This window comes from Giraffa tippelskirchi, chromosome 7 (assembly GCF_054371585.1).
Source record: "Giraffa tippelskirchi isolate mGirTip1 chromosome 7, T2T-mGirTip1v1.2.pri, whole genome shotgun sequence".
NCBI lineage: Eukaryota > Metazoa > Chordata > Mammalia > Artiodactyla > Giraffidae > Giraffa > Giraffa tippelskirchi.
Window position 1 is genome coordinate 139,773,738 of NC_137281.1, and position 26,076 is coordinate 139,799,813.

The window sequence follows — 26,076 nt, forward strand, 5'->3', positions numbered from 1 at the left end:
TTTTGCTCAAAACTTTAATTTTTAATAAGCCATGGCTTATAAGTTCACAAGGTGCAAAAAGGGTATATTCGGTGAAAAGCCTCCTATTCCTGTCTCCTGCCCTCCTAGAAGCAACCATTGTTAACTACTTCTTATCTTTTCTGAGATGGTCTATGTATATCAAATAAATATGTCCATATATTCTTTTTTAAACAAATGGCAACATATTATAAACACTGTTCTGCTCCATGACTTTTTACCCAATGTTCTCAAAGATTATTCCATGTCCCTGTGTTAAAAAAATTGTTCTTTGTTACAGCTGTATAGTATCCATTGTATGGCTATACTATCAAAGGACATTTAGAAAGGTTTTCAAATGCTATTAGACACAGTGCTGCAATGACAATCTTACAAAAACAAGAACGTGGAATGTCTAGGTCAACAGGTAAGAGCTTTGATTAGTTAGATGTTTCTATACTTCTCTCTGTAACAATCAACTCTCTCAGTAGTATTTCATCATTATTTATTCATACTCTCAACCAGTGGATCATATTATAATCTTTTTGAAAAGTGGCTCCCAGTGCAATTTTAATTTGCTTTCTCTTATTATGAGTGAGGTTAAAGAACCACCTGTATTTATTTTTCTGTAAACTGTAACTTTAATTGAGTTTTTATTTTTTTCTTAGTGATTTTTAAGAGTTTTTTATATGCTAAACAAATTAAATGCTTATCTGCAATGCATGTATTTCCTATGTTATTATTAGGTTTTATCACTTTAAAATCATTTAAAAATTTGTTCAATGGTTTTTCTTAATACTTTAATGGTTTTGTTTTTCATATTTATATCTTTGATCTATTTGAAATTTTTGTGTAAAGAATAATATAAGGATCAATATTACTTTTTCCCAACTGTATACTTAGGTATTATACTTTATTAAATAATCCATCTGCCCCACCCCACCCTTGATTTGAAATGGTGTTTTATCTACATTTCCATATGTTTTTGGGTCTGTTTCTTGGCTTTCCATTCAGTTCTACTGATCTGTCTGACCATTTACCTGCCTGTACCACACCATTTTTCCCTGGTGGCTCAGATGGTAAAGTGTCTGCCTGCAATGTGGGAGACCTGGGTTCGATCCCTGGGTCAGGAAGATGCCCTGGAGAAGGATATGGCAACCCACTCCAGTACTCATGCCTGGAAAGTTCCATGGACAGAGGAGCCTGGTAGGCTACAGTCCATGGGGTCGGAAACAGTCGGATACTACTGAGCGACTTCACTTTCACCACACCATTTAAGTGGGTATAGTTTTAACATAGTTTAACATTTGGTAGAGCTAATCAATCACCTGGTGATGGTCTTTGAATTGCAATATTTAACATGTTTTCAGCAAATTATTTGTGTCTTTCCATAATGCTAGATGTCTTATCTTCCTTCTAACATCTTATCTGTGCTGCTCCAGAGCACGATATGCTGTACTTTAGGGCTCTCTGCCTCCCAGACAAACTTAAGATAAATTGCGTATCATCTCCACAGGGGCAGGGCATTTTAATTTGATTCAGTAGTGATGGGGAGCCTACAAGACTTTAGTACAAAGGTACTCAGATTTGAGGTTCCTAGATGTACTTTCCCTTTCATGGTATGGCATTGTGTCTGTCTCACTAGTTGACCCTAGCTCTGATTACATGGGGGTAAGGAGGACTCAAATAAAACACCAATAGATCTTGTTTTCACATCAAATCTATGGTGTTGCAGACCCAGTATCAGCAGGTATTGAAGAAAAGGACTCTGTCCAATCCACAGGACCATGTTGGCCCAGCAGACATCCATCTCAAGGAGACAGACATTGAGAAGCACCAATAGAAATTTCCCCTCACGGGCTTCAGAAACTCCACTATTTGCAACTGTCATTGCTGCAGTGAACTGAAGCCAGTGTAGGAGAAGTGGGGAGATATGGGAGAGGCAACCTGGGAGCCAAGAGGGATTCACATTGGGAGCGATCTGACTACTCCTTGTTCTGTTCATCAGTTCTTGGGATTTGCAAGGGGCGGGAATGGCACTGAGAAATGCTCAGTGAGTGTCTGTTCAGTAAATGGAGGAATTATTGAGTGAGGGAGTGAGCAACTGCCTGCTACAGGGGTCTTTTTTCATCACTCATGTCTTTTAGGAGCCTCCTCTATCTGTGCGGGAGGGAGCGGACCTGGGGCATAACTCTTGGAGTCCTGTCCAGGAGAGGAACGCTAAGTGAGCAGAGGCTGTGACCCCTTCACGTTCTCCTCCCATCCCCTCACACAGCTCCAGAGGACTCCGAGAGTTTCTGCTAGGTTTGTTTCTTATGTTTCCCCTCATCTTTAATAGCATTCCACTGAAACATCCCCTGCATTCATTACCTCTTGCTTTTCTACACTAACCCCTTGAATAAAGCAAGTGAAATAGCAAAGGAGACAGAAATCAGTACAGCTAACGACAACAGCCAACTCCTACGCACAACTAAATGTGTTAGTTTCTGCCTCAAATTTTCTATTTAATTAAATACTTTAAAAGGTAGGTGTCTATTTTATCATGCCCATTACGCAAGTGAGGAAACTGAATTAGCAGAGAGGTTTAGTAACTTACCCAAGGTCACTGCTCTGGTAAATAGATCAGCTGAGATTTGAACCAGAAAGTTCACTCTAGAGACCCTGCGCTGACACACTATACCTTTTCTTTGGCATGTGTACGTGTGGGTTAACTTCACCGAAATAAAACATAAACACAGTCAAGGGCTTCCCTGGTGGGCCAGTGGCTAAGAATCTGCCTTGCAATGTAGGGGACACCGGTTTGATCCCTGGTCCAGGAGGATTCCACAAGCTGTGGAGCAACTAAGCCCATGGGCCACAACTGCTGAGTTCATGAACCACAGCTACTGAAGCCCCACGTGCCCTAGAGCCTGTACTCTGCCACGAGAGAAGCCACAGCAATGAGAAGCCCATGCGCCACAATGAAGACCCAAGCACAGGCAAAAATAAATTAAAAAATTAAAAAACCCACCAAGTGCACAGATCAAGTGCATGACTCAGTGGATTTTCACCAAGCGAGCACACCTGTGTAACAGCAGCCACCTCAAAGAACAGAACCCTACCAGCACCCCCCCACCAGAAGATCCTAACATGCTCCACCCCAATCTCTACCCCTTTCCTATCAAGGCACACCACTCTCCTGAATTCTCTCATCGTTCTCCTGGGGGTTTCTTTCTTGCTTATTTTAATCACACTGTATTTCAAGTATCATGGGGTCTGTTGCTAAAGTTAAAAATATTCTATTTTGCAGGTGTAGATAAGAGAAATGATTGAGGGTGGGAAAGTTAGGGGGCTGTTCTCCATCTGCCCTCATTCTCTTTGCCAATGTGAGGCTCTGCTCTTTTCTCCGTCCTCCTCCCCCAGGACTACATCTCCCAGCAGGCTGTGCTCTGACAGCTCTCGGATTTAAATAGGATTCTGGGCTACGCTCAGAGCCAGGCTGTTGCTGAGCACCCAGGAGCGAGAGGAGCTGGAGGAGAGAGAAGCAGCAAGAAGCAGCCAAGAGTTGGAGCCAGACCAGGAGGAGCCCGAGCCAGAGTTGGAGTAGAAGTTGCTCTTGCTGAAGCAGCAGCAACTAAAGAAGTTGAAAAGATGCTGGTTGTCTTGGGACTGCTCACCTCCTTCCTTTCTTTCCTGTATGTGACAGCTCCATCCATCAGGTTTGTTTTAATTCAGTAATTCATTGAATAGTTTACAAAGCCCTGAGTTGGAAGCCATGGAGCTTGTAAGTAGATGAGTTCTCAGCTGCTGAAGGAGGAGAAAGGAATGAAGGCCAAGGGAGAGAAGGTCAAGGCAGAAAAAGCACGAAGGAAGGAGGTGGTTATGAATACCATGGTGGAAAATGAGAAGGAAGCACCTGGGGCTGGGAGAGGAGAGGCGGGTTTGAATTCTGAAGCTAGTGAAAGGCTGAATGGATGACTCTATTAAGTAGCTTGAAAGCCATCTTATGAGGGAGCCCTTGCTCTTTCATTCTTCTCCCTTGGGTTCCTCTGAAGACCTCCCTTTCTTCAGTATCCCCAGTCAAGTTGAGCTTGCTGCATTACCATGGGTGGTCCTTGCCAAGGGACTCATTGTTAAGTACCAGGCATCTTGGGATGGAAACAAACTCTCCCCGCTTTGAAACTACTGACAAGTAATGTTTGGGGATGGCTATTTTGCTGTAACATTTCTGGAGATGTCAGAGAAATGTGTGTTCTGAGTAGAGAATTTTTTAATTGCTGATGGTCAAGAAAGTTAAAGGGACATATTAAGGTCAAAGTATTACTCTAAGTCCTGGCAGAGAAAACTGGGTTCAGATTCCAGTTTTGCCACTGTTAGCAAGTGAACTTCTTCAAGCCTCAGCTTTCTCCATTGTAATATGGGGATAACAGAATGACTGAATTAAATTCCCTTGGAAAGTGCCTAGCCTAGTGCTTGGCAGCTAGATGATGTTCGGGTCATGTCAGGTCTGTTCCCTCCTGTCCTATTTTGGGGAACTTGTCAGGTCAACTCTATGTAAAAGGATGCTCTTCGCACAGAGGTCTGAGCAAGGGAGGTTTTCCTTTCTGTGCACTGACGGCTAGAATGAAATCTCTGATAAGATGGCAGAATATTCCGGCTCTCTTAAAACTGGCAAGGCAACCCAAGAGCCATGTTTACATATGGGACCCCTGGAGGTGCTGTTCATCAGTTATTCACCACTGATGCTTATTGAAGACTGAGGGCCCAGGACCACTGATTCCACAAATGCCCACCCCTCTCACGTTTGTGGCACAGGTTAGAGGAGGAATCTGACCTCTGAGAACCTCTAGAGTTAAGAGTGAGATATCTTTGTTATCTAACAAGGAAGGTCTCCATTGGCTCTGGCTCAAGAGAATTGATTTTATTTGCTCTGATGATCATTTGTAGCTTCCGGGCACATGACCTCCCCACCAGAGCTGATAAGCAGGAGACTGCCTTGCTCACTGGGACAATGCTCTCCCCTGAAGATTAGCTGCTTTAGGTCTCCTGACAACAATGCAAAGAAATCCCTCTTTGGGAGGGGGGTGGGTTTTATGAATCTCCTTCTGGGGTTAGAAAAGATGGTGCATAAATGTTTTGTTTCCTTTGCCTATAGGAAGTTCGTCGCTGGCGGGGTTTGTAGAACAAATGTGCAGCTTTCTGGGAAGGTGGTGGTGATCACAGGCGCCAACACAGGCATTGGCAAGGAGACGGCCAGAGAGCTTGCTCGCAGAGGCAAGTTTTTCCCTTCCATTTCCAAAGGGCAGGACCTCCTGCCTTTCTTGCTAGGAGCTCTGCTCATGTTCCCTTATCTTTCCTCCTGGGCTTGGAGGTTGTGGCCAGGAACTCAAGGATCCTGGGGTTCAAGTCCAGCTGGGATACCAACTTACTCTATGGCTTGAAACCTTCCTTCCTGCCTGCCCCTTCCTTATTATATAAAGTAAGGAAAACAGTGATGCCTGCGTATAATATTGGTCAGGTCGGTTATCCTAAAAGGAGATCCTTAGCTATGGTAAATATAAAACCAGGGTTGTAAAAATCAGGGTTCCCAGCCTGGGCTGAAGCTGATAGCAAGGAGAATCCAGAAGTGGCAATATAGCTACTCACTGTTTTAAGAATGGTGAGGGGGAAGCTCTCCCCACCAGTCCTGAACTCACTTACTAGACTCTTCTTTAGCCCAGGCTCTGAACATGCAGTCCTCTGTTTGTTTCGGCCCCAGGAGCCCGAGTATACATCGCCTGTCGAGATGTACTGAAGGGGGAGTCTGCTGCCAGTGAAATCCGAGCTGATACAAAGAACTCCCAGGTGCTGGTACGGAAACTGGACCTGTCTGATACCAAATCCATCCGAGCCTTTGCTGAGGGCTTCCTGGCAGGTGAGGCCCCGGTAGATGACTAGAAAGGCAGGAAGCTGGGTGTGGGAGTGGCTGCTCCACCCTGGACCATCTCTGACTATAAAATCAGAACCATCATGGATCCCACTGGACAGGTTCTGCCGCATGAACTAGCAGGGCAGGGAACTAGCATAGGGACAGTGGGCGCACAGGTTGGGCAGGATCCTTATTATTCTCTTGCCTCAGCAGTGGGGATGTTGGAGGTGTCAGCTCCCTGTCTGGGCTTGCACCTTGGCATCAAGGTGTGGCCCTGATGCCACTCTCTTCTTTGATTCTGAGAATCAACCTTCTGTGGCCACAGGCACTAGAGGAAGTTGGGTTGCTGCTAATATTCTTCTGTATCTTGGAAAATGACCATCTCCCATCAAGGACTATGAAATCCATGAAGGACAAGGGACCGTGTCTGTCTTATTTTACCATTGTGTGCCCAGTGCCTAGCCCAGCTCAGAGTCAGTACTGAATATACATTTGCTGAATGAATGGATGAACGGTGTCCAGGAAGACAACAGCAACCAAAATTAGAAACCCAATGATAGCGGTTACTGAATAGCACTGAGACAGGCCCAAAGGCAAGGAACAAACACTCAGAACTAGGACAGGCAGCTAACCACATGGTCTCCTTGGCTGTGTTCTTTAGAGGAAAACCAGCTTCATATTCTGATCAACAATGCAGGAGTGATGCTGTGCCCGTATTCCAAAACAGCTGATGGTTTTGAAACCCACCTGGCAGTCAACCACCTAGGTGAGTATCTTTGAATAACTAAAAAGCAAGGGATACTGGTTTTTCCTGCATTATCCCTCTCCTAACCAGTACAAAAAAGTGAGCTCCCCTTCCCCACACCATTAAGAAACCCCTCAAACTAGGAAGAAGAAGAATGTCATTCTTGAAGGGGACCAAGGTAATGAAGACTCGCCAGGTAGGGCCAGGTATGGGAGTGCAGAGGTCTTTGGCTGCAGGGGGTCAGTTACTGTAACAAGTAAACCAAAGGTTGGTCCATGGAGGAGGCAGACCTTCAAGGACTTGAGTTATGAGAGAGGTTGTCGTTCAGAGTTCAAGGCGATAGCTTTAGTGAGGGTATCATGGAGCATGTTCTCTGATCATAAGCACGTGTTATTTTCCCTGAATATTTCATCCTCCCTTCTGTCCATGCCCACAATTGTGTGATCATAGCTAGAGGGGAGACGTCCGAAGCTCGCAGTTACCCCTGACTGGGGCAAGGGCAAAGGTACAAATAACTACAGATTACATCTGTATTGCCTTACCTACAGTCCAGCTCTGGCCCTTGCCTAGAGGACTCCACTAACTGAGACTGACTGATTATTAGTGCTAAGTTGCTCATGGTATCAACATGTTCACACCCAGAAGATAGTGAGCTAGTGCTAAAGTCCTGCATAGGCCAGCTCTCACACCCAAGCCCAAGCTGCCAGTCCACTCTTACATCTCCCCCACTGGCTCTCCTCACAGGTCACTTCCTTCTCACCCACTTGCTCCTGGGGCGGCTGAAGGAGTCTGCCCCTGCACGGGTGGTGAACCTGTCATCAGTGGTCCACCATGCCGGCAAGATTCGCTTCCATGATCTCCAGGGTGAGAAGTACTACAACCGGGGTTTTGCTTATTGCCACAGCAAGCTGGCCAATGTGCTCTTCACTCGTGAGTTGGCCAAGAGGCTCAAAGGTGAGTCTGGAGAAAGGGCCAGAGTTAAGACAGCAAAAGCATGGGCTCAGCCCAGTTTTGAGGTTGGCAGAAACTTCTGAAGTCAGGATGTCAAGCATGCACATTTCAGTGGAATCTCTGTGCACTAAGGAGAATGAGGTTACAAACAGAGTGAAAAATGAATGAGGTTATAAAACAGAGTCCTTGCCCTTGGGAAGGACTGTTAAAATTGAACAGGCATCAGGAAAACCTATAAACCTTACGTGTTTTGTCGCATCTCATTGTGTTGGCCAAAAAGTTCATTTGGGTTTTTCCATAATGTCTTATAGAAAAACCCGAATGGACTTTTTGGTCAACCCAATATTTCATATTTATCATCTCATCTGATTTTTAAAATAATTTTATTTATTTTTGACTGTGCCGGGTCTTCATTGCTGTGAGGGCTTTTGTCTAGTTGCGGAGAGTAGGGGCTACACTCTAGTTGCAGTGCACAGGCTTCTCATTGCGGTGGCTCCTTTTACTGCAGAACGTGGGTTCTAGCACACGCAGGCTTCAGTAGTTGGGGCACATGGGCTCCGTAGTTGCAGTTCCTGGGCTCTAGAGCACAGGATCAATAGTTGTGGCTCACAAGCCCAGTTGCTTCACAGCATAAAGGATCCTGCTGGATCCGGGATCGAACCCATGTTTCCTGCACTGGCAAGGAGATTCTTTACCACTGAGCCACCAGGGGAGCCCTCGTTTGATTTTTTTGTGACAACCTCTTGCCACAGGCAGAATAGTTATTGTTTTTTACTGTTTTATGGGTCCACACTGAGATTCAGAAAAGTGGCCGGCCCAAGATTATATGGCAAGTGAAGGATAAGGACTGGAACATGGAGACTGAGATTTAAATCAGGTTGCTTCCTTCACTGGGCCTTCTGCTGAGGTTCACGTGGTTAGCTGAGCTATAGAGCGGCCACTCGTTGCCTGGAGTCAGGGTTTCAGATACTTGGGTCTGAGTTCTTGCTCTACCATATGTAGAGCCACGTGTATATGCAAACATGTCCCTTTAATCTCCCTTGACTTCATCCCCTCAGCTGTAAGGGGAGGTGAGGCCACTCTTAATCCTATGATTCTGTGCTCCCCTGGAGTTTTTGTTGAGCTGTTGACTTTGATATTTTTGAATCTGGAGGGCCATTTGCTCTAGTGAATAAGCCAGAGTTTGGGGGAAATGGTATTTACTATTAGAATGCAGAAAGTAGAAGAATAGGGTAACTCTGTTTGGGGGAAAATGGATACATGTATATGTATGGCTGAGTCCCTTTACTGTCCATCTGAAACTATCACAACCTTGTTAATCAGCTATACTCCAATATAAAATAAAAAGTTAAAAAATACTAATAATGACAACAATAATTGAGAGTTTGTATGTGCCATGTACTATTGATGTCTTTACTCATTTAATACAATATTCCTATGCTGCTGCTAAGTCGCTTCAGTCGTGTCCAACTCTGTGCGACCCCATGAGATGGCAGCCCACCAGACTCCACCGTCCCTGGGATTCTCCAGGCAAGAACACTGGAGTGGGTTGCCATTTCCTTCTCCAGTGCATGAAAGGGAAAAGTCAAAGTGAAGTCGCTCAGTCGTGTCCGACTCTTAGCGACCCCATGGACTGTAGCCTACCAGGCTCCTCCGCCCATGAGGTTTTCCAGGCAAGAGTACTGGAGTGGGGTGCCATTGCCTTCTCCGTATTCCTATGAGGTAAATGCTATTATCTTCCCCCTCCCTACAAAGGAAGAAATGAGCACAGATATCTTAAGAAACTTGCCCAAGCAGGATATATTATTCCTAAATGAGACAGGATTCAGATCCAGGCATCTTGGAAGTCTATGCTCTTTGCTCTACATGGGGGTTCAGACCTTAGCTCTGCAACCTGCTAGGTGGGACCTTGGGCAATTTCCTTAACCTGTCTGATGAGAACTCAGTTTCCTTAGCTGTAAGTGGGCTTCTTAGTATTGCTTACCTCATGAACCTCTTTGGGAGTCAAATGAGATAACATGTAAAACATGTAGCACAGCCCTTGTATATAATAAGTACTGAAGACAGTAGAGGTAGCAGGAGTGCTTTAGGGGCCTGTCAGTAGCCCTCATCATATCCATCAACACCCCTCAACCTATACTTCATCAAATGTGCTTGCCTAGCAAACGCAGTTTACAACAAGGTCCTAGCTTCCTACCTTCTAACATAATTGTTACCCCTGAGACCCTCCAATAGAAATTCCAAAGACACCATTTAAGCCAAAGATTAAGGTGACACTGAAACAGGGACTTCCCTGGTGGTCCAGGGACTTCACCTTCCAGGGCAGGCGGTATGGATCTGATCGCTGGTTGGGAGCTAAGATCCTATAGGCCTCATGGCCCAAAAACCCAAACATAAAACAGAAGCAATGTTGTAGCAGATTAAATAAAAGACTTTAAAAAATGGTCCACATAAAAGAATCTTAAAAAAGAAAAGATGACGCTGAAATAGAAGGACCTTCAACCAAGCATTCCATTTGGCTCATAGAAGGCTGAGAAAGTTATAGATCTCTCTGGATAACATCAATGAATTACTTGTGGGATTCTACCTGGCGACTTAGCGACCAAACCACCACCTGGCTAGAAGTGGTGTGTTCAGAACACAGGGGGTCCCGAGGCCCTTCTTGTCACTTGTGCGTGTTGGTGCAGGAGGTAAGCTGTTTTCCTGGCCTGGGAGTGTGTCGCTGGTCTAACTGTGCCCTCTTTGCCCTAGGCACGGGGGTCACCACCTACGCGGTGCACCCAGGCATCGTCCGTTCCGAGTTGGTCCGACACTCCTTCCTGCTGTGTCTTCTTTGGCGGCTCTTCTCCCCCTTCCTCAAGACGACGTGGGAGGGGGCCCAGACCAGCCTGCACTGTGCGATGGCTGAGGGCCTGGAGCCTCTGAGCGGCAAGTACTTCAGGTGTGTAGCAGCTGTGCGGGTTCCCCCGTCACCTGTGTGCGTGGTGAGGCCCAGGACTCCCTGGGCTTTGCATCCCCCAGTGGCTGAGTTTGTGCCTGATGGCGGAATCCAGATTCAGGTTGGGCCAGTAAACGAAGTGCTTTTACTTTTTAAAGGATGCTTAGATTTGAAACATAGGCTTCCCTGGTGGCTCAGTGGTAAAGAACCTGCCTGCCAATGCAGGAAATGTAGGTTCAACCCCCAGGCCAGGAAGATTCCCTGGAGAAGGAAATGGCAACCCACTCCAGTATTCTGGCCTGGGAAATCCCATGGAGCCTGGCGGGCTACAGTCCGTGGGGTCTCAAAAGAGTCAGACATGATTTAGTGACTAAACAACAGCTTTGAAACTTTGCAAGAACTGGCTTCAACAACAGCAACAAGAGTTGGTTTCATGGCTCTGTTTGAAAGCTGTGTGCCACATTTCCAGGTAAGCCTCTGCAGAGTCTTTTTCTTTTCACTGAAGCTTTTGGCTGACTTCCTTCATGAATTTTTAAACAGCACATAGCACAAAGCTCCAGGGCAAAGCCACTGCTTCCCAGTATGAACTCTGTCTCCCAAAGATGCCAAGATTGGCATTAGCTGATGGAATGTAAGAATAGACATTTTGTTGTCTACTAGATGAGCTAGCCTGAGGTCTAATCACCACCAGATTTCAAAGGATTGGTGAGCAGAAGTGACATTCTGTGGTATCTGCAACCACTGCAAAGTGACATGAACATGTTACTATGCTATATACTTGTTTTAAAAATATTTTATACTATATACAAGATAGATAACCAACAAGGACATATTATATAGCACAGGGAAAGCTACTCAGTATTCCGTGATAACCTTTATGAGAAAAGACTCTAAAAAAGAATGAAGATATGTACATGTCTAACTGGATCACTTTGCTGCACACCTGCACCTAACACAACACTGTAAATCAACTTGACACCAAGAAAATTAAAATTTTTAAAAAGGCAATACAAAACCCAAAATATTTTAAAATTGCATTTTAGTACAGTTAGTTTCTTTCTTATCTAGTATATTTTATACATTTAGAAATCTATTCTTAGGAGGAGGACGTGAACTTTTCCGGACTGTCCATTTTCACTCCTGGATATTCATTCTCTTTCTCTGCCCTGCAGTGACTGCAAGAAGGCCTGGGTGTCGCCCAGGGCCCTGAATAACAAAACGGCTGAGCGCCTGTGGAACGTCAGCTGTGAGCTTCTGGGAATCCAGTGGGAGTAGATCTGGTGGAAGAGGCACGGTTGTATTAGGCCGAGTCCACACCATGAGAGACAGGGACCGAGGAAAAGGCCTACCCTGCAGGCTTGTCCAGGCAGGCTACTGTAGTGAACCCTGGCCTGCTCGGATACTCCTGACCCTTCTAGAAATCTTTGCACACCCAACTGTCTCATGAGGCTGGCTCATGGCATAAGACGGTCACACCTACACAGCACTCTTCTCCAAGACTTACAGAGTTGGCCACCCTCTTGGGCCAGGAGGATGGGGCAGATGCCAGGCTGGGCATGAGGATGGCAGAAGAACCTGGGAAACTGGGTCAGTTTCCTTACCTAGACAAGAAATGCCAGTTAGCACACTCAGCTGAGGTGATGAAAATCAGTGTTACGTCTTTTCTAGGATCTATAGGCTCAAAGACTCTTGACTGATCTCTTTCCTCTTTGTAACACTAGTCTGGAGTCTGGACCAACTCAGGAGGATCTTGGCTCAACCTTGGCTGACTTTAGTTCCTTCCTCTGAGCATCCTGGAGCCACAGTGTAAAGGCTCCAGTGTAAAGGCACAGGAGCCTGTTTTCTCTTTCCAGTAGTTTTTTTTTTTTTTAATTAAAAACAATTTTTTCAGCTCTACTGAGATATAATTGACATACAACGTTGTATAAGTTTGGACCTTCCCATTTTCAATCATGTAGATGGTTTCTTTTTCTAAAGAGTTGCCTTTGCCTCAATTTTAGAGAAAATAAAGACTGAGTATTCATCTTATTGCCTTATTTATTCTCTCAGGGTAGCAAGGGAGAAATGAGTCTAAGCTCAATGAGTAGTATTTCACTTTCCCACCCACTGACCCATAATCTTCTTATAACACGTCCTCTAGGTACAGAATAAGATGGTTCAGTTGAGTGTTTTCTCAAGTTTCTTCCAGCTCTCACATTTGATTATCTAAGAAGTGGTAGGAGTGATTTAAATTATACAGATGCTGAGCTTCACTATAGATTAAGGTCTGAGGCAGTAGAGGACTTCATTTAATTAGATACATAAAGACAGAAAAATCAAGCTCTGATAAACCCTCCAATTAAAACCATAGCTCTCTTCTCTTCTGGCCTCCCTGTTCTCATCTACTGTGGCCCAGGGTGACCTGCTCCTTGCCTTAAGTGCTGAAGGTCACCAAGAAGAGACAGAGAGATGCCAAATTTTTAAGTCAATTGACCCAAGAAGTTATGTTACTGCTTCCAGTTTGAACACATCCAAAGGGCATATGGTGACAAAAGTGCCCTCTCCTTCCATAACAAGTAGACTTAAAAAACACGACAAGCAGGACTTCCCTGGTGCGCCAATGATTAAGAACCCACCTGCCAATGCAGGGGACATGGGTTCAATCCCTGGTCCCAGAAGATTCCACATACTGTGGAGCAACTAAGCCCATGTGCCCCAATTATGGAGCCCATGCCTTAGAGCTGGTGCTCTGCAACAAGAAAACCCACCGTAATGAGAAGCCTGCACATTGCAATGAAGAACAGCCTCCACTGGCTGCAACTAGAGAAAGTCTGCATGCAGCAAAAAAGACCCAGTACAGTCAAAAATAAATAAAATAAATTTAAAAAAAAACAAGGAAGCAAAAAAACATTTTACTAAGGAAGTTTTCAAATAGATGAAAGTAAAGCAAATAGTGGACTTCCCTGGTGGCTCATTGGTAAAGAATCTGCCTGCCAATGCAGGAGATGCAGGTTCGATCCCTGGGTTGGGAAGATCCCCTGGAGAGGGAAATGGCAACCCACGCCAATATTCTTGCCTGGAAAATTCCATGCGACTAAACAACAATGAAGCAAATAGTTTCATGAACCTCCAGGTACCTACCTATCATCCAGCTTTAACATTGTTAACATTTTGTCAATCCTGTTTCATCTATTTTCCTCTTGAGATTTTTTGGTGCTGAGGGTGGGGGGTAGGGGTTGGGGGAGAGTTGGGTAGTTATTTTAGAGCACATACTGCTGCTTAGCCGCTCAGCCGTGTCTGACTCTGTGCGACCCCATGGACTGAAGCCCATCAGGCTCCTCTGTCCATGAGATTCTCCAGGCAAGAATAGTGGAGTGTGTTGCCATGCCCATCTCCAGGGGATTTTCCTGGCCCAGGGATCGAACCCAGGTCTCCTGCATTGCAGGCAGATTCTTTACCATCAAACCATCAGGGAAGCCCTTTAAAGCACATTCCAGACATCAAATATTCACCTATAAAGACTGTAATGTGCTTATCTCCATAACCTCTGTGTTTTACAAAACCACAATGCCATTATCACTCCTAACAACATTAACAATTCCTGAATCTCATTTATTAATAATACTTGGAGTTCCAGTTCCCCTGGTTGTCTCACAAATGTCTTTTTACTGTGGGTTTGTTCAAATCAGGGAAAGAGAAATGTTTCTTCTGAAGAAAGAGGAAGCTTTTCTTTGCAGAAGCCCCAGCAAGTCTGCCTGTGCTTCACTGGCTGGGAAGAATACTGGTTTCCCTCCTGAACCCATCACTAAGGCTAGGGATGAGCTATATCCATTCAGTTCAGTTCAGTTCAGTCGCTCAGTCGTGTCTGACTCTGCGACCCCATGAATCGCAGCACGCCAGGCCTCCCTGTCCATCACCAACTCCCGGAGTTTACCCAAACCCATGTCCATCGGGTCGGTGATGCCATCCAGCCATCTCATCCTCTGTCATCCCCTTCTCCTCCTGCCCCCAATCCTTCCCAGTATTAGGGTCTTTTCCAATGAGTCAACTCTTCGCATGAGGTGGCCAAAGTATTGGAGTTTCAGCTTCAACATCAGTCCTTCCAATGAACACCCAGGACTGATCTCCTTTAGGATGGACTGGTTGAATCTCCTTGCAGTCCAAGGAACTCTCAAGAATCTTCTCCAACACCGCAGTTCAAAAGCATCAATTCTGTGGCGCTCAGCTTTCTTCACCGTTCAACTCTCACATCCATACATGATCACTGGAAAAAACTATAGCCTTGACTAGACGGACCTTTGTTGGCAAAGTAATGTCTCTGCTTTTTAATATGCTATCTAGGTTGGTTATAACTTTCCTTCCAAGGAGTAAGCGTCTTTTAATTTCATGGCTGCAATCAGATTCGCTATCCTCACAAGAACCCCCTGGGGCAGGTACTATTGTTATCTCCATATTTTACTAATGAGGCACAGAGAAGTTAAGCAGCTTGCCAAAGTTCACACAGCTGGTATGTGGTAGAGTGGGCCCAGATAGTCCATCTCTAGAACCTGGAATCTTAACAAGTGGAGGAAGCAACAAAGTCCCTCAAGGAAAAACCTAGGACTGGGAATGAGCAAAGGGGCAGGGTAGAGAATGCTGGGAAAACAACCAATGTATGTTCACTACTGGGACCTATAATCTCTGCCTCATAGGCTATTGGGTCCAGTGGAAAATGCTTGGTAAAGAATGAAGGGGAAAAGAGGAGAGAGAAGAAAAACAACAGGAAAAGACCATGCAAGGGTGGGAGACAGGGCTGGCAGAGAGCACGCCAGGCGTTGATGATCCTGGAGGCGTTGATGATCCTGGATGCCTCCTCTGGGCTGGAGGAACACACATAAATCAGAAACCAGGAGTGTGGAATGTGGAAGCAAGCGGGCAGGGCTGCTTTTGGGACAATTATGCCCGGGAGGGTGAGAGCTACACCTGTGTGTTCCTGTGAATGTTAAGCAGTGCAGTGGAAACACTAAGGCAAGAGGGGTGAGCTCAGGGCCTTTATGTACATCAGAGGGGGCTGGCTGTAAATGGAAGAAACAAAGCTGTGCAAGGGCTGCAAGGCTTTGATGCCAGCTGCCATATCTAGGCAACACACTGGCATTGATCTTGGCCTAGTGCATGCATGCTCAGTCATGTCCGACTCTGTGCAACCCCATGGACTGTAGCCCACCAGGCTCCTCTGTCCATGGGATTTTCCAGGCAAGAATACTGGAGTGGGTTTCCATTTCCTTCTCCAGGCGATCTTGCCGACCCAGAGGATCGAACCCGTGTCTCCTGTGTCTCCTGCACTGGCAGGCAGATTCTTTACCACCATGCCACCTGGGACTATGGTTCTGGAATAAACTTGCTCACAGGCTGGGTTCCTCCACTTTCACACATAGTCGTTTTAAACAAACCTATGGTTGCCAAGGGCTTCCCTCATAGCTTAGTTGGTAAAGAATCTCCCTTCTATGTAGGTTTGATTCCTGGGTTGGGAAGATCCCCCTGGAGAAGGAAATGCAACCCACTCCAGAATTCTTGCCTAGAGAATCTCATGGACAGAGGAGCCTGGCAGGCTACAGTCCATGGGGTTGCAAAAGTCGGACGCAACCTAGTGACTAAACCACCACCACGGTTGCCAAAGGGAAAAGGGGAGGGAGAGGGACAAATTAAGAGTATGGAATTAACATACATACACCACTATACATAAAATGGGCTTCCCTGGTGGCTCAGATGGTAAAGAATCTGCCTGCAATGTAGGAGATGTGGGTTTGATCCCTGGGTTGGGAAGATCCCCTGGAGGAGGGCATGGCAACCCACTCCAGTATTCCTGCCTGGAGAATCCCTGTGGACAGAGGAGCCTGGTGGACTACTGTTTAGGGGGTTGCAAAGAGTTGGACACAACTGAGTGACCTAGCACAGCACATATAAAAAACAGAGAACAGAGATTTTCTGTATAGCACAGAGCACTATATTTAATGTCTTGTAATAGCCTTTACTGGAAAAGAATCTGAAGCTGGACACCCAAACCTAACCAACATTTTAAATCAACTATAGTTTAATAAATAAAATTAAAAAATGAAACCAAATGCAGTCACGTTTATTAAAGTGGAATCTTCTCTCTATAGAACATATTTTTCAGAGAACAGAATGCTAACCCATTCAAAAGATTGTTCTTTAAAATATATGGAATCCTTATAGTATGTGTATGTTTGGAATCCTTTCGGCTATTACATTTTATGCTTTTTTTGCATTTGGCAGACTTTTTGCTAGTACAGTTGGCTTAACAAAGGTTATCCAATTCTTGTGTGCTAAGTCACTCAGTTGTGTCTGACTCTTTGCAACCCTATGGACTGGAGCCTTCCAAGCTCCTCTGTCCATGGGATTCTCCAGGCAAGAATACTGGAGTGGGTTGCCATTTCCTACTCCAGTCTGATCCTTGACTTGTGTCAAATACCTGAAATCTGAAAAACCTCTTTGTATGTTCTCTGAGACTCAAGGGCTTACCCCGTGGCTCAGATGGTGAAGAATCTGCCTGCAGTGCTGAAGACCCGGTTTCAATCCCTGGCTTGGGAAGATCCCTTGCAGAAGGGAATGGCAACCCAATCCAGTATTCTTGTCTGGAGAACCCCGTGGACAGAGGAGCCTGGCCGGCTACAGTTCATGGGGTCGCAAAGAGTTGGACACGACTGAGCAACTAACACTCTAAGAGACTCAGAGAGCTTGGGACCAATTGCTGGGGGCAGGGTGCTGATAATCTCAGTCTAGAGTACAGGACCTGGGGCATAGTAAGAGAATGGGGCCTAGGACTCAAGGACAAGACAGAAACTTGAATATAGATCCTCAGGGTCTGTAAATGCTGGAGGCGGCACATCTAATTTGGGGAGGCAGATGTAAGCAATCTGAGAGGGATTCTGACACCCAAGAGGGAGGGACTTGTCTCCCCCACAGCCTAATGGTCTTAGGAACTTTGTGGGCTGATGGTTGAGACTCATGATGTTTGTTGGAGAACTCCATCCCCTTGAATTCTAGGGTGGGGATTGAGGAGAGTGCATTCCCTACATTATCACCTAACCCTGGTCTCTGAAAAACACAGAAATTGCCCCAATCCTACTTCCCTAATCATAACTCCCATACTGTCGATTCCCTTGCTTCCTGAAGAGTGACTCTACCAGAGCATGCCCCCTTTTCCGCCATCCTTGGCAAGTGGCACAGCTCAGCCAGCCCAAGGTGGTTCAGGCTGGGGTGGTTACTCCTGACCACAATGCTACACTGCTTCTCATTGAAAGAAGTCTGTGAAATATTATTTGGCCAGGAAAGGTATTTTAAATTGGAAGTTTTCTCTCCCATCCTATCATTGGGTGCATTAATACCTAACAGTAGTGATGCCAACTATGGGAGAGGCGACAAGAAAAGAAGGCAAAAAGGAAAACAAAGAAAGAAAGAAAAGAAACGAGGTGTGGGTACTGATTTCACAGGTTGTTGGTATTTTTCGGCTTCTGTTTCCCTTGTTCAGATTCTAGTTTCCATCACTGCTCATGGCCTTAGTCTCCCATGAGACTCATCCTCCCTCAGCGTTTGCTCCTCTTTTGGAAGCCTCTCGTGCTCAGGCTTCATTATGTCTCTGTGTGACTTTCTGCCCCAAAATGTTGTCTTCTCTGTTCAGCCTAGGCAAGGAACAAGTACCAGCCTTGACCTCTGGTTATGTGTCCAGAAGAGACTTGCCCCACGTTCACTGCCACACAAGGGAAAGGCCTCGGCTCAACACAAACAAGGCTGGGGAATCTGGTGGCTGAGTCACCCTTCTACCATCTCATCTCTGAGCCTTAGCTTCTTCTGTGACCTTAGAGTCATTTCCCTTCCATTCCACTTGTGCTATGGATATGACGTCCTGCCTGGTAGAATGCCCCTTAGCACACAGGAGACAAAATCGCAGGTGAAGGCTCAGGAATGACAGTCACGGTGGATTTCTCTGCTCCTCGGTGCCTCTCTAGCCACCCCAGGTCACTGCCATCACTAATCTTTATTTCTGTTATGCTCTGAGATGCTCAGCTAGCCTAGCCTAGGTGAGGGAAAATCTTTTCCTTTGGCTCCACAGAGACTGGCTTAAATTTCTGAAAAATGAAACTTGTCCGAGAAACTAAAGAGAAAGGAAATCAAAGAGACATATGAAAGTCGAGAAGCAAACAGTCCCAGGGCACAGAGTACCTAAGGGATGACTAGTTGCCGCACATCACCTTTGTCGGCACTTAGTCCTTGTCCAGTTAAGTCTGTGCTATGTGTCGCCACGCCTCCAAGCCCTGGAGGATCTACCTTGTGTGTTTGGCCTCCTTTACAGGATACACACCCACTTTGAGAAATCACAGGCAAAAAAACAAACATGGAATGCCTTCCTCATAAATTCAAGGAAGGACTGAAACTGGAAAGTGGGAAAGGGCAGGGATAGATCTCAGAAACAACTAGAACTCAAGCATCAGAATCACCACACTTCTATACTGGGCCTTTCTCTGGATGTGGGCTTCGTTTCAGAGCAACTGGCAAGACGCTGGGCTGTTGAAGACTCTCAAGCTTTACACCTTGTGGTTTTTACCACTGAAGAGGTACTGTAGCTACTTTTTATTTTTAGTATCTAACGAATCTCAGGTTTGGCTAGGAAACGTTCAGCTGTGGTAAGGGAGGGAAGAGTCATGTGAGAATGTGACAGCTGTAGATGTTGCATTTCAAATTAGGCAGAAAAACGTGGACTATTTAATATATGGGGTTGAACATACAGTTCTCCAAGTGAAAACATAGGGTTAGAATTTCTGTCTCACACCACTCTAAAAACAGGTATACTAGAGGTATTGAAAAAAATGTATTAGAGGAAAATATAAGAATATATCTTAAAGATCTTAGAAGAGGGAAGGTCTTTTTGAGACATGAAAAGCAAGAAGCATACAGGAAAAGAGGGATACACCTAAAAAAACACGCCAAAGGTTAAGTCAAAAGTCAAGTGATGTTGATGAGTATTCTTGTAATTCAGGTCAAGTATCCTGGGAGATTGACTTTGAGATGGACATTGCCACACAGGGAGTTTGTGGGGACTTCTCTTGGGATCAGTGTCTATGGGGGAGGGATGCTAATAGGGCTGGGCAAAAGAGGAGTGGAACTGTGGGGCAGTCCTGATCCCACAGGGAGTGCTGGAACTAAGTTGTCCTGAACTGAGCAGAGGAGGTTGACCCCCCACCCCCCTGCAACCGGATGTGGGCAGTGTCCAGGAAGGGGGCATGACTTGGGTGAGGGTGCTCTGTTTGGTGAAGGCACATTCTAGAGAGAGACTCAGCTGTGAACTGTCAGCTATGCTCCCAGCATCTAGGGGGATGGAGGTGTTGTTTCCTTTTTGTTTCTATTTATTTAATTACTTATTTTTGGCTGCACTGGGTCTTCCTTGCTGCATGTGGGCTACTCCCTAGCTGTGGTGCGAGGGTTCTCACTGTGGTGGCTTCTCCTGTTGGGGAGCACAGGCTCCAGGGCTCGAAGGATCAGTGTTTGTGGCATATGGGCTTAGTTACCCTGCAGCATGTGGTTATCTTCCTGGACTAGGGATCGAACCTGGGTCCCTTGCATTGGCAGGTAGATTCTTAACCACTGGAGCATCAGGGAAGTCCAGGTCTTCATTTCTGAAATGAAATCTCTGGTTGGCACCCCACAGCATCTACTGTACTGATATATAGATCAGAGAAAAGAGTAGCACTCATTTAAAGAAATTTTATTTGTCAATAGAGACAGGACATAGTATCCAACAGACCACTTTGCAAAAGATATTAATAGGAAATTTACAGAAGAAATAAAAATGGTCTATACACCTTAGTAATAATCAGGGAACTATAAATCAAAACAAGATGCCATAATGTAATTTTTCAGTCATCAGATTGTCAAAAATTAGATGGCTTAACAAATTTTGGCAAAAATCTAGGAAATAGATATTTTTATATACTGCTGGTATGAGCGGAAGAAATGGAGAAGCCAATTCTACTCAGAGATTTACTTCTTACTATCTGTAACAACATTACTAGTAGTTATTTTTTATAAGTACTAAAAATAAATACTGACATTACAACACATAAACATTATTCCTTATGTGTAAAGAGGCATTGTTTGTAGAAAAGAATTGGAAACAACCTAAAAGTCCATCAGCTGGGGAAAACTACATGATCTTTGGTGTAATCACACCATGAATTAGTACACTTGCATTTGGCATAATTACTCCTAAAAATAATTGCACACACACACATACACATACACTATATATATATATATATATATGTATGTATATATTCATATCAATTTATGAGTTGCAGAATGATGAATATGTGCAGGTGATAAGATTCATATTAAAAAATTATACACACATGTAACATGATATCTTCTATGGGTACATATATAAGTATACAAAGGCACAGGAAAAGGTCTAAAACCAAATGCAATGAACACAGAAGAGAAATTGCTCTTTAAGAATTGATGGAAAACAATATTTCAACTAAAAAAAGTATTTTAGTATTTTATTTGGAAATTAAAAATTAGTAGTTTCAGCAGATGCTGCTGGCTACCGCTGTCACTGTGACCCTGATTAACCTATCGCAGGGTTCTCAGCCCTGAAAAGTGAAAGTGAAGTCACTTAGTCGTGTCTGACTCTTGAGCAACCTTATGGACTGTAGCCCACCAGGCTCCTTCACGGGATTTCCCAGGCAAGAATACTGGAGTGGGTTGTCATTTGCTTCTCCAGGGAATCTTCCCTACCTAGGGATCAAACCTGGGCCTAGCTGCATTTTATTTTATTTTTTAAAAAAATATTTATTTAACTGATCTGGGTCTTAATTGCATGTGGGATCTAGTTCCCTGACGGGGGATCAAACCTGGAGAACCCTGTGTTGGGAGTGCAGAGTCTTGGCCACTGGACCACCAGGGAAGTCCCGCCCCTAGCTGTATTTTATAATATATAAAATGCCAATACCTGGAGCTGTGAACCTGGGGCTGTGAACTGCTGCTCCAAGACAATCATGGTGAGCACATTTCTCTTGCAAGTGATTGACTGTGAAAACCTCACGTGCCTCAATCATCAGATGTGGATGCTTCTGGGAGAGGCCTTCCTCACTGATCAAAAAGTGAGACACAGGAAGAAATTTTCTTTTCCTGCTAGACATTACTGTGGCCGAATGTTACATCTCAATCTATAACAATTACCTTGAGTCATAAGTGGAACTGAGTGATGACCTTAAGAGGTGAGATGGGGAGGGTGGGAGGGAGGCATGAGAGGGAGGGGATGTACCTACCGCTGATTCATGTTGTTGTACAGTAGAAGCTAACACAACATTGTAAAGCAATTATCCTCTAATTAAAATTTTCAAAAAAATGTATAATTTGAAAAAAATAAGTGGAGCTGAGCTGGCCCAAAGACCAAGCTCACATGCTGAAGATAGTTCAGTTCAGTTCAGTCGCTCAGTCGTGTCCGACTCTTTGCGACCCCATGAATCGCAGCACGCCAGGCCTCCCTGTCCATCACCAACTCCCGGAGTCTACCCAAACCCATGTCCATCAAGTCGGTGATGCCATCCAGCCATCTCATCCTCTGTTGTCCCTTTCTCCTCCTGTCCTCAATCTTTCTCAGCATTAGGGTCTTTTCAAATGAGTCAGCTCTTCACATCAGGTGGCCAAAGTATTGGAGTTTCAGCTTCAACATCAGTCCTTCCAATGAACACCCAGGACTGATCTCCCCTAGGGTGGACTGGTTGGATCTCCTTGCAGTCCAAGGGACTCTCAAGAGTCTTCTCCAACACCACAGTTCAAAAGCATCAATTCTTCGGTGCTCAGCTTTCTTTACAGTCCAACTCTCACATCCATACACGACTACTGGAAAAACCACAGACTTAGAATAGACGGACCTTTGTTGGCAAAGTAATGTCTCTGCTTTTTAATATGCTATCTAGGTTGGTTATAATTTTCCTTTCAAGGAGTAAGTGTCTTTTAATTTCATGAGTGCAGTCACCATCTGCAGTGATTTTGGAGCCCAGAAAAATAAAGTCTGACACTATTTCCACTGTTTCCCCATCTATTTGCCATGAAGTGATGGGACCGGATGCCATGATCTTAGTTTTCTGAATGTTGAGCTTTAAGCCAACTTTTTCACTCTCCTCTTTCACTTTCATCAAGAGGCTCTTTAGTTCTTCTTCGCTTTCTGCCATAAGGGTGGTGTCATCTGCTTATCTGAGGTTATTGATATTTCTCCCAGCAATCTTGATTCCAGCTTGTGTTTCTTCCAGCCCAGCATTTCTCATGAGGTACTCTGCATATAAGTTAAACAAGCAGGGTGACAATATACAGCCTTGATGTACTCCTTTTCCTATTTGGAACCAGTCTGTTGTTCCATGTCCAGTTCTAACTGTTGCTTCCTGACCTGCATACATTCTCAAGAGACAGGTCAGGTGGTCTGGTATTCCCATCTCTTTCAGAATTTTCCAGTTTATTGTGATCCACACAGTCAAAGGCTTTGGCATAGTCAATAAAGCAGAAATAGATGTTTTTCTGGAACTCTCTTGCTTTTTCAATGATCCAGCGGATATTGGCAATTTGATCTCTGATTCCTCTGCCTTTTCTAAAACCAGCTTGAACATCTGGAAGTTCACGGTTCACGTATTGCTGGCTTGGAGAATTTTGAGCACTACTTTACTAGCGTGTGAGATGAGTGCAACTGTGTGGTTGTTCGAGCATTCTTTGGCATTGCCTTTCTTTGGGATTGGAACGAAGACTGACCTCTTCCAGTCCTGTGGCCACTGCTGAGTTTTCCAAATTTGCTGGCATATTGAGTGCAGCACTTTCACAGCATCATCTTTTAGGATTTGAAATAGTTCAACTGGAATTCCATCACCTCCACTAGCTTTGTTCATAGTGATGCTTTCTAAGGCCCACTTGACTTCACATTCCAGGATGTCTGGCTCTAGGTGAGTGATCACACCATCGTGATTATCTGGATCGTGAAGATCTTTTTTGTACAATTCTTCTGTGTATTCTTGCCACCTCTTCTTAATATCTTCTTCTGTTAAGTCCATACCATTTCTGTCCTTTATCGAGCCCATCTTTGCATGAAATGTTCCCTTGGTATCTCTAATTTTCTTGAAGAGATCTCTAGTCTTTCCCATTCTGTTGTTTTCCTCTATTTCTTTGCACTGATCGCTGAGGAAGGCTTTCTTATCTCTCCTTGCTATTCTTTGGAACTCTGCATTCAGATGGGAATATCTTTCCTTTTCTCCTTTGCTTTTCACTTCTCTTCTTTTCACAACTATTTGTAAGGCCTCCTCAGACAGCCGTTTTGCTTTTTTGCATTTATTTTCCATGGGGATGGTCTTGATCCTTGTCTCCCGTACAATGTCACGAACCTCTGTCCATAGTTTATCAGGCACTCTGTCTATCAGATCTAGTTCCTTATATCTATTTGTCACTTCCACTGTATAATCATAAGAGATTTGATTTAGGTCATACCTGAATGGTCTAGTGGTTTTCCCTACTTTCTTCAATTTAAGTCTGAATTTGGCAATAAGCAGTTCATGATCTGAGCCACAGTCTGCTCCTGGTCTTGTTTTTGCTGACTGTATAGAGCTTCTCCATCTTTGGCTGCAAAGAATATAATCAATCTGATTTTGGTGTTGACCATCTGGTGATGTCCATGTGTAGAGTCTTCTCTTGTGTTGTTGGAAAAGGGTGTTTGCTATGACCAGTGCGTTCTCTTGGCAAAACTCTATTAGCCTTTACCCTGCTTCATTCTGTACTCCAAGGCCAAATTTGCCTGTTATGCCACGTGTTTCCTGACTTCCTACTTTTGCATTCCAGTCCTCTATAATGAAAAGGACATCTTTTTTGGGTGTTAGTTCTAAAAGGTCTTGTAGGTCTTCATAGAACTGTGCAACTTCAGCTTCTCTGGTGTTACTGGTTGGGGCATAGACTTGGATTACTGTGATATTGAATGGTTTGCCTTGGAAACGAACAGAGATCATTCTGTCATTTTTGAGATTGCATCCAAGTACTGCATTTCAGACTCTTTCGTTGACCATGATGGCTACTCCATTTCTTCTAAGGGATTCCTGCCCACAGTAGTAGATATAATGGTCATCTGAGTTAAATTCACCCATTCCAGTCCATTTTAGTTCGCTGATTCCTAGAATGTTGACGTTCACTCTTGCTATCTCCTGTTTGACCACTTCCAGTTTGCCTTGATTCATGGACCTAAGGCAATGGCAACCCACTCTAGTACTCTTGCCTGGAAAATCCCACGGACGGAGGAGCCTGGTAGGCTGCAGTCCATGGCGTCGCTAAGAGTCAGACATGACTGAGCGTCTTCACTTTCACTTTTCACTTTCATGCATTGGAGAAGGAAATGGCAACCCACTCCAGTGTTCTTGCCTGGAGGATCCCAGGTATGGGGGAGCCTGGTGGGCTGCCATCTATGGGGTCACACAGAGTCGGACATGACTGAAGCGACTTAGCAACATTCCAGGTTCCTATGCAATATTGCTCTTTACAGCATCAGACTTTGCTTCTATCACCAGTTACATCCACAGCTGGGTACTGTTTTTGCTTTTGTTCCATCCCATCATTCTTTCTGGAGTTATTTCTCCACTGATCTCCAGTAGCATATTGGGCACCTACCAACCTAGGGAGTACATCTTTCAGTGTCCTATCTTTTTGCCTTTTCATACTGTTCATGGGGTTCTCAAGGCAAGAATACTGAAGTGGTTTGCCATTTCCTTCTCTAGTGGACCACATTTTGTCAGAACTCTCCACCATGACCCATCCGTCTTGGGTGGCCCCACACGTCATGGCTTACCTTCATTGAGTTAGACAAGGCTGTGGTCCGTGTGATCAGATTGGCTAGTTTTCTGTGATTATAGTTTCAGTGTATCTGCCCTCTGATGCCCTCTCCCAAGACCTACTGTCTTACTTGGGTTTCTCTTACCTTGGACGTGGGGTATCTCTTCACGGCTACTCCAGCATAGCACAGCTGCTGCTCCTTACCTTGGACAAAGGGTATCTCCTCACGGCCACCCCTCCTGACCTTGAATGTGGAGTAGCTCCTCTCGGCCCTCCTGTGCCTGCTCAGCCAATGCTCCTTGGATGTGGGGTAGCTTCTCTTGGCTGCCGCCCCTGACCTCGGCCGTGGGGTAGCTCCTTTCGGCCACACTTCTGCGCGGTCCGTTGCAGCAGCTGAAGACAATAGAGGGAAAGAAAAAAAGAAGTTGGGTCACTGACAGTAAAGTAATAAGTCACTAAATTAGCCAAGATAGATGTGCCCTCCCTTGAGACTTGTTACATAACACCATAAATTGTCTTTATTATTGAAGTCTATGTCCTAACTGAACTATAGTATTATGTTGAGCCATATAAAATTGCTGACAATAAAAGTGTTAGTCGCTCAGTTATGTCCTACTCTTTTGTGATCCCATGGACTGTAGCCCACCTGACTCCTCTGTCCATGGAATTCTTCAGGCAAGAATACTGGAGTGGGTAGCCATTCCCTTCTCCAGGGGATCTTCTCAA

General features: G+C 44.9%; 3 protein-coding genes across 4 annotated transcripts in view; 1 reads left to right on the top strand and 2 right to left on the bottom strand.

Moving 5' to 3' along the window:
• The window catches only part of RDH11 (retinol dehydrogenase 11), a 49,258-nt gene extending 27,616 nt beyond the window's left edge, over positions 1-21,642 (bottom strand). The window contains exon 1 of the mRNA XM_081513483.1: positions 21,503-21,642. The gene's annotated coding sequence lies outside the window, so the exon portion shown is untranslated. The remainder of the gene's footprint in view (positions 1-21,502) is intronic.
• On the top strand, positions 3,479-12,542 carry RDH12 (retinol dehydrogenase 12). 2 transcript variants are annotated; one of them, XM_081513487.1, is made up of 7 exons: positions 3,479-3,695; positions 5,132-5,250; positions 5,735-5,890; positions 6,546-6,650; positions 7,374-7,583; positions 10,332-10,521; positions 11,691-12,542. In XM_081513487.1, exons 1-7 carry the CDS (start codon positions 3,628-3,630, stop codon positions 11,791-11,793), a joined length of 951 nt encoding a protein of 316 aa, XP_081369613.1. In that variant the 5' UTR covers positions 3,479-3,627; the 3' UTR covers positions 11,794-12,542. The 2 variants fall into 2 exon arrangements, with proteins under 2 accessions (XP_081369613.1, XP_081369614.1); XM_081513488.1 differs by lacking the exon at positions 7,374-7,583 and having other exon boundaries at positions 3,484-3,695.
• Positions 21,643-23,815: 2,173 nt separating the features above from the next.
• The window catches only part of ZFYVE26 (zinc finger FYVE-type containing 26), an 80,034-nt gene continuing 77,773 nt past the window's right edge, over positions 23,816-26,076 (bottom strand). Inside the window, exon 42 of the mRNA XM_081513450.1 lies at positions 23,816-25,743. Within this exon, the coding sequence (XP_081369576.1) occupies positions 25,636-25,743 (108 nt within the window). The 3' untranslated portion in view covers positions 23,816-25,635. The remainder of the gene's footprint in view (positions 25,744-26,076) is intronic.